The sequence below is a fragment of the Heloderma suspectum genome, chromosome 5, assembly GCF_057233095.1.
Source record: "Heloderma suspectum isolate Gila_16-S chromosome 5, 16-S_ref, whole genome shotgun sequence".
Classification (NCBI taxonomy): domain Eukaryota; kingdom Metazoa; phylum Chordata; class Lepidosauria; order Squamata; family Helodermatidae; genus Heloderma; species Heloderma suspectum.
In genome coordinates, this window is record NC_139462.1 from 165,307,214 (window position 1) to 165,322,210 (window position 14,997).

The following is a 14,997-nucleotide window of genomic DNA, read 5'->3' on the forward strand; positions in this document are numbered from 1 at the left end:
AACCCAGCCACAATAACAAACTATGATTTGTTAACTACAAACAACCTAGAGTTCACAGCCCAACAATAAACCATAGGTTCTTTTCATGAGTTGATTGTGGTTAACAAACCATGATTTGTTAGCACGGCTGGGTTCAGACAACATGATAACCCACATTTCAACAATAACCCACAGTTCAAGACAACCCACACTCAACGCATACTCAACTCTTGAGTGTGGGTTATCATGTTGACTGAACCCAGCCATTGTCTGCAGGTCATAAAATTAGTGCTGGATCAACTTAAAGTGGGGGATGGTGACAGAAGGACATCATTTTGATCACTGCTTTGATGGTAAACACAGTAAGCACACCAAGATGGCATTCACAAAGTGTCTGAATAGTTAAGTCTATGGACAACTGAGTCACACTCCAACCTACAAAGAGTCACTTAAGCAGTGCCACCATTGTTTTATTTTTTAGCTTATTCAAAACATTTTTTAAAAGGAGATACTGTATTTCAGCTTTCCATCGGTTGCAGAAGTACCCGATCTGATACCTGAGTAAGCAAGGCCCAGACACCTACAAGCATCTACAAAGCTTCATGCTTTTTATCTATTTAAGAGCTTTGCTTCTTAAATCTAAAAAATAAATAAAAATAAAAATAGAGAGGCAAATTTGAAGACCAAGAATTGCTTCTGTTCTGATGCAATTACAGCTGCTGGGAAAGAGGAACACAGTAAGTTGTTGGAAGTTCCTGAAAGATTGCTGTTAGTAGGGATTGGGAAAGAGAAAGAACAAGCCCTCTGATAGCTTACATCTGTGTGGGTGGTACTCAGAAGCAGTTTGGGGGGAGAAAATTAATGCATCATCAGTCCCATGGCAAACACACAGATGAAATATCCACCATGGTGTCAGTCAAATGCCTACACATCAGACACTATAAACAGCACCGTTGTGCTTTCAGCATGTACTCTGTAGCTAGAGTTGCACCCTATCCAATTATTAGCATAGGCTTTCCAGCTATGTTCTTACCTGCCTGGCAACTCTCCGTGCTTCCCAGTAAGGTTTCGAGTCCTCGACCGCTTTCCCAATCTTCTTCGCTAGCTCATCTAGTTTTATTGTAGCTTCAACCAGAACAGAACGGAATTTTTGACGTGCATCCTGCAAAGGAAAGGGCAGCAAAAGGCATTACTAAACTGGTTCTGGCAGATCGGGGGCAATTAACTAAGTGTGCCCAAGCGTAACAATACGTTGGAACCTTGTGGAATAGTAGCCCTGGAACCTTGTCAAATACTAGCCCTGGAGTAAATATCAAAACACATTCGGCTCAAGCTTCTAGAGTTAATAAGGATTATCATGCCCAAGATCAATGCCCCAGGAGTGTAGAGTATCTACCAAAAGTATCGGGCTTCCGACTTTTTCCTGGCTAAACCCTGTAAATTATATTAAAATGTGACTATGAAGAAAATATATTCAATGCTCACTTAAGTCATCTTCATTGAGCTGCAGTCTAGGTTTAAAGTTCACTTCCTTCATATAATGTTTCCACACAAAAGTTGTGATAGGTAAGGCTGTAATAACCGGCTAGTCCTACACACTTACTTACTGGTATTGAATACCTTTTCCAGACTTAACAGGACTCCTGACTATGGGTAGTATCCAACATTGACCTGGTACTAATGATAATGATGTTGCACTAGCATAAGCCAAAACTTGCACAACGTAACCAGCACAATGTCAGGGTGGACACTGAGCCCATAGAATCCCAGAGTAGTTCTGATTCGGAGGAAGAGCAGTCGCTCCTGGGAGAGGAGCGCGCCCCTTTTTCCCAGGGCCCGCAGCTGACGGAGATTCCTCCCACCAGCATTCCTAGATTAGATAGCAGTCCAGGGAGTGACCCAGCACCGATAGCAGACTGGGTGGATGCGCGGCGCAGACGCAGAGAGCGGCGCCAAATGGAGAGCGCGGAAAGGAGGCGTAGCACCCGGTTGGCGCTCAAAGAACGGTTGCGCCCAGAGGATCCAAGGGAAAAAGGGAGGGATTCTCCCTAGTCCTTATATTCAGGGGTCTGCCAGTAATTGCCTTTCAAACGGGGACCAACTGCTCCAACTTAGGGCATAGGGATGCTGCTGCTCAGATCTAGTTGCTACCTGTAGAGTTGTTAAGTTGTAAAAGAGGAATAAAGCTTTGAAAAGAATCCCTTTGTCTGCGTCTGGACTTGGCTACTGGATTAGACTGAGAGAGCCCTCCAAGGAGCCCTTGACACACAACGGGAAAAAGCAGTGATCTGCAAAATTCAGTAGTGCTGCCTGCACGCCTTGTTTTGAAGAAAAATCACCCCTTTTTGCCACCAAATGTAGGCGGCAAATCACTGCTTTTTATGTTGTGCTGGTTACACTGCACAAGTACTGGTCTAAGCTAGCACATCATCATTAGTGCTAGTGCCAGGACAAAGGTGAGTACTATCCCTTGCCTGAAACCTTATTTGCTGCCACCGCTGACCTACCATCAGAAACAATATTGTCTATAGCTTTGTCACTACATTGGTGTAGGCAACCTGGTGCCCTACAGATGTTTTAGACTACAAATCCCATAATCCCTGACCATAATCCCTATTGGCTGGGCCTGAAACGAGCTGTAGTACAAAACATCTGAAGGGTGCCATTGTCTTCACCCAGGCCTTTTAAATAACTCTTATTTATTTATTTATTTTATTTCTTCAATAAATAAGTGGTCACCCGGCCACTCTGGGCAATGTACAGCAATACAAGAGTTTTAAAACAATAAAATTCTACACTAAAACATCATATCTCTAAAAATACCCTAACCCACCCTAAATGCCTGCCTGAACAATCACGTTCTTAATGCGTGGCAGAAGCTCATTAAAGAGGGGGCAGGCAGAGTTCCTTAGGGAGGGAGTTCCACAGAGTGGGGGCCACCACAGAGAAGGCCCTCTCCATCGTCCTCACCAGCCTAGCTGTCCTGGCTGATGGGACAGAGAGAAGGCCATCCGAGGCTGATCTTGTTGAGAGGCCTGTCTGGTGCTGCTGGAGGCACTCCTTGAGATAGGCTGGGCTGGAACCGTATAGAGTTTTAAAGGTCAAAACCAACACCTTGAATTTGGCCCGGAAACAACTGGTAACCAGTACAACTCCTTCAGCACCGGAGTGATGTGATCATGCCGGTGGCTGCTTTTAATCAGGCGAGCCGCTGCGTTCTGTACCAGCTGCAGCTTCCGAGTTGTCTTCAAGGGTAGCCCCACGTAGAGCGCATTACAGTAGTCTAAACGAGAGGAGACCAGGGCATGTACTACTGATGGGAGCAGATGATCGGGAAGGTAGGGGCGCAGCTGCCGTATCAGATGGAGTTGGTACAGCGCTGTCCGGCTCACAGCTGACACCTGAGCCTCCATGGACGGCTGGGAGGCTGCGGACCTGGTCTTTCAAGGGTAGCCATACCCCATTCAACACCAGATCAACATTCCCAACCTCCTCCTGTCTCCCACCAAAAGTACCTTGATCTTGTCAGGGTTCAGCTTCAGCTTATTCCTCCCATCCAGCCACTCACCATCTCCAGACATTTGGACAGGGATTCTACGGCCAACCTTGGTGAAGATTTGAACGAGAGGTAGAGCTGCATATCATCCGCATACTGATGACACCGCACCCCAAACCTCCTGATGATAGCCCCCAGCAGCTTCACATAGATGTTAAATAGCATCGGGGAGAGGATGGAACCCTGTGGCACAAGTGAGCGGCCACGGGTCCGACACCCCCTCTCCCAGTGCTACCCTCTGGTACCTGCAGGAAAGGAAGGACCGGAACCACTGTAATATGATGTCTCCAATGCCCATCCTCTCCAGGCGGTCTAGGAGGATACCGTGGTCAGTGGTATCAAAAGCCACTGAAAGGTCAAGGACAACAAGGAAGGAGCATTCGCCCCTATCCAGAGCCCTCCTCATATCACCCACCAAGGCAACCAAGGCCATTTCTGTCCCATGCCCAGGCCTGAAACCCAACTGAAATGGATCTAGATAATCGGCTTCTTCCAAGTGTGCCTTCAACTGCATCGCCACCACCTGCTCTATCACCTTGCACAAAAATGGCAGATTCGAAAATGGATGAAAGTTGTTCAGAATTTGGGGATCCAAGGCCTTTTTTAAAAGCGGTCTTATCACTGCCTCCTTGAGAGCTGATGGTATCACTCCCTCCTCAAGGGAGGCATTCACCACCACCCTGATCCCCTCACCCAGCTTCTCTCTGCAGCTTATAAGGAGCCAAGATGGACAAGGATCAAGTAAGCAGGTGGTCGGCCTTACAGATGAAAGCGCCTTGTCCGCTTCATCAGAAGGAAGAAGCTGGAACCGATCCCACAAAACCGGTGCCACAGACCGCCTCTTGCTCGCTAACTGTATTCACGGCGCACAGAATAACACTCCTAATCCAATCAATTTTATCCACAAAGTGCCTCGCCAAGGCCTCACAGGAGGCCTTAGAATGCTCCAGCGGTTCCGGAGCAAATGGACCAACCAGGCTCCGGACCACTTGGAACAGCCTCCTGGGATAGCACTCTGCAGATGCGATAGAGGCAGCATAATATTCCCTTTTTGCTGCCTTCACTGCCACGTGATAGGCTGAAGATACAGCTCTAGCCCGTGTCTGATCGTCTTTGGAGCACGACTTCTGCCACCAGCGCTCTAGCCGTCTCACCTCTTGTTTCAGGGCTCGTAACCAAGGACTGAACCATGGTGCAGTCCGAGCCCTGTTCAGGGGAGTGGGCGTTTCAGAGTCACCTGATCTAATGCCCCAGTGATTGCGGCATTCAAGCCACCCACCAGGATCTCAACCGAGTGGCCGTTGGCGTGCCCCAGACAATTCCCAATCGCGTTCAGGAATCCATTCGGATCCATAAGACGCCTGGGGCGGACCATTTTAATGGGTCCTCTACCCCTGCGGAGGGGTTGTGGACCCGAGAAGTCCAATGCCACCAGATAGTGATCTGACCATGTCAAGGGGGTGGTGGATATACCCCTGACTTCCAGATCACTCCCCGCTTCTCCAGAAACAAACACAAGGTCTAGTGCATGACCGGCTACATGGGTGGGCCCAGCTGGAATAGGATGCAGCTCCCAGGAAGCCATGGTCTCCATGAAGTCCCAAGGTGCCCCCGTGAGGACAGCCTCTGAATGTACATTGAAGTCCCCCAACACCAATAAGTTAGGGGACTGTACATGCACATCAGAGACCACCTCAAGCACCTCAGCCAGGAAGTCAGTCATGCAGCAGGGTGGGTGGTACACGAGCAGAATCCCCAGACTGCCCTTTGGGCCCAACCTCCAGTACATGCACTCAGCAACCTTGGTCTCCTGGAGAGGGGGTCTGGTGAAGACCAAGGACTCAAGGTAGATAACAGCCACTCCCCCTCCCCGATCCCCAGCCCTCGGCTGCTGTTCATACGAAAATCCAGCTGGACACATGGCCGCAACAGTTGGAGCCGCGGCCTCAGCCAGCCAGGTCTCCGTAATACATGCCAGGTCTGCACCCTCATCCCGGATCATGTCATGAATGACAGATGTTTTCTGGGTAACAGACCTGGCACTGCAGAGTAGCAAACGAAGGCCAGAAGATGGAGTCACGCCTCCCCCAGCCATCCTTTGGCTCTGGGCAGGCCTGGAAGAGGGGACAGATATTACACATCTCTCCCTTGTTCCCCTTACCTGGCATGGCCTGCCCCTGGTGCCCCACCAGCGCCTGCCGCCCAGCCTCTGTGTAGTCTGGCCCCCAACGCTCCCCCCACTGCCTCCATCAGGTGGACACTTGCCCCCTCGCTCCCGCCTATCAGGCAGGCTACCCGCCCCTAAAAACACCACAGAATCCCCCCAAAACCCACCCCCACAACAATTAAACAAAAATCAAAACAATACATCCCCCTCACAAATACTGCCAGGCAGGAGTCCACAGGGAGAGCAGCGGTGGCAGCGATGGCACCAGCAGCAAGCAGCAATGAGAGGCCCAAACTCACGTAGTTTGGGCCTCTCGTTTAAAAACTCCATGTGTGTAATTTTGTGGTGCTGTGAGTTTTGTTTTGTTGTCATGTTTCATGTTGTTTTTGTTTGCGTGGTTTTATGTCCCATTTCGTATTTTAAATTGTTTTTATAATTTGTTTATTATAAACCACTCACAGGACTTTTTTATGGGCTGGCATACAAAGGTCATAAATAAAAAAATAACAGCCAAAGACGTGTCTTGGCCTTTAGCAATCCTTATGCCTACAGTCATCAGGGGACCTAAAAGGGACCTTGCCCAGCATTTGTAACTAACATTTGGATGAAACAACTGGGGACACTCAAGGTCTCAGAGCAGCCTGGGAAGGTGACCTGAGCTGCCAAACTGATGAAGGCAATTGGGATAGAATGTGGTCCAGCGGGCCCTTCAGGACCATTTCCGCCAATAACCATTCAGGCTTCTTCTGACTGGTGGTTTTCATCCAAAAGAACCTAAGCATTTTCAATCCCCTCTTCAAACTCCTCTCTCTCATTTCCGTGCTATTTGCCCTTCTTAAACTGCTCTTATGATTACATGCAAAAGAACGTGTGACTAAAACGACTTTCAAGTCAAACTACATTATCCTGTTAAACTGCTCATTGCCTAGCTTCACCACAAAGGCATACGGGTGTTTTTTTTTTCTCAATTTAAAACTGGGGACCTGTATCACTCTTGTAGCCAAAGAGACTAACACCCAAAGAGATAACCATGGCTACCCTCTGGAAACAACCGAAGTGACTTATCCTTACTACGAAAGCATGAACTACTGCTAACCTTAAGATTAAGAGCTATGCACTCTCAGACAGGGCTGTCCCAAGACATTTGGCTGCCTCAGGTGGAAAAGCAAATGGCACACGCACACAAGCACGCACCATCCCACAAGTCAAGGTGCATAGTACCCAAGGCTGATCAAGTTATTTTGGCACCTGAAGCAGAAAATCCCACAAATGCCTCTCCCTAGGAGTAAAAACACAACAACAAGGAGGAGGAGGAGGAGGAGGAGGAGGAGCAGAAACAATTTGCTGCCCTCCGATGACCCCCCAAAATGCTAGCGCCAAGCCTGGGCATCAGCAGAGCTCATATCTGCACAAGCCACTGTTCTGCTATACCTCGGAGGGCAGAAAATTCTGCTGCATCTCTGCATTGAAAATGACTGAATTTTATTATCTACGTTTATATCCCACCTTCCTTTTATGATGGGACTCAAGGCATCCTAGATAGGGTTCCCATTCAGGCATTGACCAGATCAAGACACATTTAGCTTCAGCAGGATTGTTCCATCATGTGCCTTTAGACCTGGGCTGGAGAATCTGCAGCCACACAGCACTAGATTGGACTTCATGTGGCCCTTCGCATCATCCATTCTGTAGATGCTGCAGACCCACTCTTGCTCTGGGAGCCACGTTCTCTAGGAATCCCTTCCTCTTCCTCTTTGTGTGTGCATGTGTGAGAGAGCTAGAGATAAAGGATGGGGTGGCACAGAGAGAAAAAGCTATGCAATCCTGCAGTGATGCAAACCCTGGTTCCACTGACTATCAGAGTCAGCTCTGCCCACCTTCAGCTGAGGTCTCCAAATGACTTTTCCTATGGGTCAACAACCTTTCATACCAAAAGGTTCCCCACCCCTGCTTTAGACCATGCCAAAAGAATGAAGAACCCAATCACACCCACTGCACAAACATAATTGAGTTACCTGCCCCCACAGTGAACCATACAGACATACTGGCCTGGTTCAGGTGTAATGACTGCCCATGGGTTGTTTAAACCATGGGTAGTTAGGACTGCACGGAAGTGAGAGATCATGCTGGCTCCAGACCTCTTGCCCACTTCTGCTTTGAGAACTATGCAGGAATGCCCCCAGGATGCCCAAATTCAGAACTCTGGGTTGCTGAGGGAGAAACAACACTGAGTTTTAACCCATCGTTTGTTGTTGGATTAAAACTCTGTTGTTTTTTCTCCCTCAACAACCCAGAGTTCTGGGTTTGGATGTTTTGGCAAAGAACCCAGGAATGGGGCACGGAGTGGGTGGGAGGCAGCATGCTCACTCACATCCTCACAGTCATGTCTAACCCATGGTTTAAACAACCCATGGGGCCCATGACGTGCAAATCAGGTCACAGTGGGCACCCTCCTGTGGGAGCGGGCATTTTCGGTTGTAGGATGATATAGTCATACACTATCCATACTCCAGCCTTCCCCAACCTGGTGCCCTCCATATTTACTAGACTACGACTCCCATCATACCCAGACAGCACAGCCAAAACATGGGGCTCCTTTTTCTAACTGAAACTTATACTTAGTATGTGTACACACACACACACACACACACACAGAGTATTGTGACACCTCAGAGACTAACAAACATATTCTGGCATAAGCTTTTGCGGACTATAGCTCATTTCATCAGATGCATGGAGTATTATCGAGAGTTTCAGGTACATATATACAGCATATATTGGGGGGGGGGGACATCTTTCCAGACTCGTAGCCACATATTCAAAGAATGAAGCTCTCATGAACTCATGCGGGAAACACACACATGCACACCTCTGTCCATTTATTCTAAAGAGATGGCATTGTCCATTAATTGTCAAACAATTGGTGTGAAGCTGTGGTCTAATTCCATTCGGGAGAAATAACATCATGCCTTCACTGCAAGGATTAAAAACACACAAACACACTTTGACATCCTGACAGCAAGTCAAAAAAGGGAAATAATTTGCAGCACAAATGTTTTATTTACCAATGAAGCAAACATTTTAATTACAGCCAACTTCTCTAAAGCCTAGATATTTCTGACTCACTTTGAGAAATGTGTGCCTGGATGACATCAGCTTTTATAATTTAACACCTCCTGCTAAAATAGGTCAGGACGACAAGACAGAACGAAACCATAATATACACTGTCGTGGGGATCAGTGGGTGGGTGTAATGCTATTATAAACAATTTGATCTTGTAAAAAATAGAGTGAGCTTTCTGTGAGATTAAGGACTGGATGTATTATAAATGCTGTGGTTTTTCAATAATTTCAAGTGATGCTCTGTAGTTAATATTTATCAACAGGCAAGGACAAATAAAACTTGCTGTTCAAAGAACTGGGCATTGAAACAAGCATATAGTTCCTTTCCGACCCCCAGCATATAGACCAATAGGAGACATCATTCCCCCTTTCCTCATAAAGGATGGATATCGTTCTTTATCAGGAAGCAGAAGCCATCCCAATTTTAAGGCCCTTTTAAACTATGCAATGACTTTAAAAACAAAACCATGCACACACATGTGCAGGCAGGCAGGCACACACACACTCACACTCTCTTGGATATCGTCACGTGAATTTTGAATTCTGAGAAACAACAAAGCCAATCCTCCTGGCCTTCAGGGGTGATGGGTTTTCAGATATACTGATTGCAGGCAGAGCATTAAATCCTCAGTGCCAAGCCTGGGAAACAGCTACACAATGCAAGCAAACCTGGGAATGAAATGTATTCTCTTTCTGAGCTTCATCTAGCAGAGAGGTTGTATTATCCTCCTGACAACCCACTATACAGAAATTGATATTCTATTGGTAGCCTATTACCCAGTAGAAAGGAATAAATTACTGACTGTAAGAAAAATGCTTTGAAGCAGCATCTACTTTAAAATTGCAATGGGCTTTATTAATCCAGCATTAAACATTTAAATGTACAGAGTAAGGCCAATGTTCTTATGTTTCAGGATGCCAGATTTTTAAAAATACAATCCCCAACACACATAGGCCACATCCACACGGAACATTACGCCAGGATTCTGGGCTTCATGCTAGTGCACAGACTATTCGCTGGGCTGCTCCTTCCACTAGCACGAGCAGCTAAAAAACCCAGAAATATTTTGGTTGGTGTGTCAGCCAAACCTGGCTATCCTGGCTTATTGCTCACTTTGAGGATCATGACCCATGGTTTGTTCTTGGCTTACAAGTCATGGCTTGTAAAGGGAGCAACAAGCCAGGATCCCTGGGTTTGGGCAAGACTCTGAACAAACCATTTCTACCAGGGGAAGGGGCCAAGCAGAAACAAATGGGCTGTGTGCACTACCATGCAATCCTGTTTTAACAGAATCCTGGTTTACCATTTGGTGCAAACACAGCCAGAGATTAGGATCCATTCACACAACCTATGTACTATTGCAGGAAGTGAACTATTGTATACAGACTTGAGAATTCTATTTTAAGTCTTATGGACCCTTAAAATAGGGGTCTCCAATGCAGCACCCGTGAGTGCCATGGTGCCTGCAGGAGTCTCCAACAGTGCCCCCCAACCCCTGCCCCCTTCAAAAAATATTTTTACTAAAAACCTTGAAAACCATTAGGGTGCCAGGTTCTCCTTCCTGCTCCTACACCTACTGTAGACCAGCTGTTGGCAGGCAGGCAGACCTTTCCTCTTCGATCTCTCTCCTCCCAGCCACTAACCTCACTATTTCTCTCCCCGCAAGCCCTTTCCTCGCTATTTCTCTCCCCGCAAGCCCTTTCCTCACTATTTCTCTCCTTTCCCCATCCCAAGCCTTCTTTCTCTCCCTTTCTAGCCTTGCTCTTTCTCCCCCCTCTGCCTTGCTATTTTCCCCTCCCTTGCAGCCTCTAGCCTCGCTATTTCTCTCCCACACACCTCTTTAGCTCACTTTTGAGTAGCCAAGGCCCCACGGCAGCCATGATGTGACTAGCCACATCCCCTGTGGGAGCCATTTGGTGGTGGTGCCCAGAGCAGTTTCTCAAATTCCCAAATGTGCCCATGGGTCCAAAAAGGTGGGGACCCAGACTTAAAGACGAAACATCGAAGCTTCCATGGACCCGGGCCCCCAGATGCATGAGGTGCTAACCTCAATGAGTAAGTGTACATGTGCGTACACATGCATAAACATACCCTATGAGCACAGACAGGAGTGTGGGGACTGCTTTTTTACACAGTGAGTCAAAAGGCCAAACAACGCAAGAAGTTATTCTACAGAGCACAAATTAAAATCCATTCAGGAAGAGCAAGTCAGTCAAAGTGACCCATTCCTAAACTGCAATAACTTGGCAAAGCAAGATTAATGGTGTACATAAACACTTACTGAGTCACAGTGACTTTCTGTACTAAGCTAGCCACTCCTTGTTTGAACACACATCTGATCATGTCAAATCTACAAACCAATTCCAGCTCAGCTGTTTCCCGTTAGAATCTGCTTTTGGAAGTTTGTTGTTCCGGTATGACAATGTTCATGTCTGTTCCAGAAAACCCCTGGAGAGTGAGATGCTCCCCACTGGTTTCTCAGTGTTAACACCAAGAACATAAACTTCCATTCTGAAATGCCATTGTTGGATTGGATATACTTCTCTCCAGTACTTATAAAGCACAGACCAGGAAGAATGTTAGCTATCCACATAATTCTTAATGTTTCCAAATCATGACCAACTGTTCTAAACTGCCCAAGGGAAGCCTTCCATTTCAAATTCTGCCTCATGCTGCATTGCCGAGAACAAGAGCCACAGCGAATGGCTGTTAAGCGCTGTCCTCGCAATCAGGAAAAACTCAGCACGTTCAGCGTAAAGCGCCTCATTAATCAGCTCAGTGCTTTAGAGTCATTTTGCCATTGCTCACAGCTGCCCTGCAGCAGTGGACAATTAGATATTTCCTTTTATTCTTCAGCACTATTATGGTCAGCATTCTGTTTCTTACACCCATCCCCAATGATCTCATTCTGTTCCTGTTTGTTTCCTGGCTGTCCTTCCTCGCTTCAAATTCCGGTTCCTAATATTTGTTCTATTATCCGTTACCTTGTATGTGGATCAACCCAATCAAGAAACCAATAAGCGGGACTCCCTAACCTTAACAAAGAGCTTAATTTAGAGGGACTAACTCAGTTTTAAAGTACTCTGATTTTAACTGGTTTGTTGGTGTGTTAGAGCAGAGATGAGGAATCTCCCACCCGTGGGGCCTCAGGTGAAGGCCCTGCCCCTCCGAGGAGCCGAGCCGTCTGAATCGGCATTGTTGCTCCGTCACCTTCCACATGCAAGCCAGCACTGCAGTGAGCTTTGCCCTGCCCGGGATTTTCCTAGCTGGGAGAAGTCTGGGCAAGGCAAAGCCAGTTCCCTGACTGAGGTACTGGCTGGAGGAGCACTCTCCCAGCTGGCAACTCAGCCAGTGAGCATCTTCGCTCCACCTGGGCTTTCCCCAGCTCCAGACGGCGCTTCAGCCAGGGCCCTGATAACATCAGGGATGGGGCCCTGGCCCTGACTTCACAGATGAGGCCCTGACCCCTGCAGTCATGTGGCCCATGGAGGAGTCCAGGGAGCCAACCCAGCTCGCCCACCCCAGTGGTTCGCGATCCCTGTCCTTTAAGAGCACTAACTGGGAATTCCTTCCATTTCAGCCCTTTAGAGCCAAACCAGATGTTTGGGGAAAGTTCCCAGAAGAAGCTAAGTTTGATGTGGCATGCGGGAATCCCGTGGTAACAGCTTGTTCGTATCACTCAGACCAGACATGGCAGTCTATGTTAGCCTGGCTTCAGCAACGTAGATTGGCCTGTAACAGCTACCCTCTCTCTCTTTCTCTTTTCAGGACAAGATGAGCTGAGTGTTTCTAACTTTCTGTCCTACAACTCTAGGAGAAGGAGGTACTTTTGCCTGAAACAGACAACATGTATGATGGCTGTTGCTTTGCGATAGATGCTTCTTCATGATAGGGCAAGCCTTCCCCAACCTGGTGCCCTCCAGATGTGTTAGGACTACAACTGCCAGAATCCCCCAGCCACCTGGCTGGGGAATTCTGAGAGTTGCCGTGCCAACACATCTGGAGGGCACCAGTTTGGGGAAGGGTGTGATGGGGGTTCAAGCTGACCAGCGTTGCCACTGGGTATGGAAGCTTCGGGTGGCAAAAGGAAGAGTAAATATGACATTCAACACTTCAGCTAAAAGCAGTTTATACACACAGACGCCTGGATTGCTTCCCAGTCATCAGGAACAGCATGTGACATCATGCTTTATTCAAGTCCAACAGGAAATCTGGGTGGTCCTCCTAGTACACCTTTTTGGTTAATCGTCATCATCACAGTCAGAGAGGTATCAAATGCCTTTGAATCAGACAAATAAGGAAGCCACATCTACACCTCTGAGAAACGACAGGGACTAATAAGAACATAGTAATTTTGCTGGATCAGATTGTCTAAGTCCAATATCCTGCTTCCTGCACTGACCATAAAGATGCCACTGGGAAGCCCACACCTAGGGCATGAAGGGAATATCCCTCTCCTCCTGATGCTCCCCAGCAACTGGTATCCAGGGGGATACTACCTCTGAACAGGTAGCTTTGTTATAGCCACCATGATGAGTAGCCATGGACAGACCAATCCTCTATGAATGTGTCCAATTCCCTTTTAAAGTCGTTCAAGCCAGTCACTGTCACCACGTTATGGAGCCAACTCCATAAATTAATGAACAGATTCTGCAAAGTGATACTTCCTTTCATCTGTCCTGAATTTCCTGCCAATCAGTTTCATTAGATAACCCGTAAGTTCTAGTACTGTGAAAGAGAACCATGTGGAACTCCCTCCCTAGGGAACTCCGCCATGCCCCCTCTTTAATGAGCTCCCGCCGTGCATTAAAAACGTGGTTGTTCAGGCAGGCATTTGGGGTGGGTTAGGGTATTTTAGAAAATGATTTTATTGTAGAATTTTGTTGTTTTAAACTGTTTTATTATACGTTTTACATCGCCCAGAGTGGCTGGGTGACCAGCCAGATGGGCGATTAATAAATTTAATAAATAAATAAATAAATATGTACCTCTGTCCACTTCCTACACAATGTGCATACTTTTTGCAAACTTCTATCATGTCTGCCCCATATAATAGTACATTTTTTCTTAACTAAAAAGTCCCAAATGCTTTAGCCTTCCTTCAAAAGGAAGGTGCTTCACCCCCTTAACATTTGGGCTGTGCTTTTCTGTACCTTCTCCAGCACTACAATGCCACGTTTGAGATGGGACAACAATCAAGAGTTGTACACAGCACTTCAAACCGTGGCTGCACCACAGATCGTATAAAGTAGGGGTGTGGAACCTCCAGAGCCTCCGTTTCCGGCCTGCAGGGACACCTTGGGCTCCTCCAGGGGGTGGAGCTTGGCCTCCGAGCTCCATCACCCAGAGGAATCCCCATGGAGGAATCTCTGCTGTTATCTCAGATCTCAGCATAGAGACGGGTGGCAAGTGGGCAGTCCTGGGGAGGAGGAGCTGCTCTTCGCAGAGCTGGCTGAGTCCTTGCACACAGTGTGTGCCCCCCCTATGGGGACGACACGTGCCCCACGAATCCAGGGACCTAGTCTGCACGATCACCACAGCCCACCATGGCATATTTAATCCATGGTGGGTTGCAGCACCAGCAGGTGCCAAGCTGCTGATCCAAGCCCCTGCCATCGTGGTGTCCAAACCACCCCAGAACCACTCATGGGTTCTGGGTGGTTTATTAACCATCCCACAAGCCAGCCTCACCGGGTTCGGACAACATGAGAAGCTGCTCCCAGCAAGGGTAACTATGTAAATTGGGCTGGCATGTGACTCACGTTGTGTGAACCAAGGACTCCTCCCAGTGCTAGCCCTTTGTCCATGCCTCTCTCACCATACAGAAAGGCAAAAATGGGTGGGATGGACCAATGATGCAGGTGGGCGTGGCCATGCCTACTGATGTCATCTGGCCCACAGGGGCCCAGCAGGGAGCAATTCAGCCCCCAAACAGGAAGTGGTTCAGCGCCCCTGGTATAAGGAAATAAGAACAATGGCTCTCTCTTTCTAATGATCCCTAGCATGGAACTTGCTTTTCCCCTACAGGAACCACATGCCACACTGACATTTTTCATTGGGCTATTCATCCCAACCCTAAGATCCCTTCACTCGCTAATCACTGTCCATTCAGACTCCATCAGTGTACGTGAATCTAGAATGGTTAAAATTCCAATGCAGACAGAGGGGACC

General features: G+C 47.6%; 1 protein-coding gene across 1 annotated transcript in view; it reads right to left on the reverse strand.

Annotated features, from left to right (window-relative positions):
- SH3BP5 (SH3 domain binding protein 5) overlaps window positions 1-14,997 on the reverse strand; it is a 55,656-nt gene that overhangs the window by 29,041 nt on the left and 11,618 nt on the right. The window contains exon 3 of the mRNA XM_084858193.1: window positions 1,013-1,141. Coding sequence (XP_084714319.1) covers window positions 1,013-1,141 — 129 coding nt within the window. The remainder of the gene's footprint in view (window positions 1-1,012; window positions 1,142-14,997) is intronic.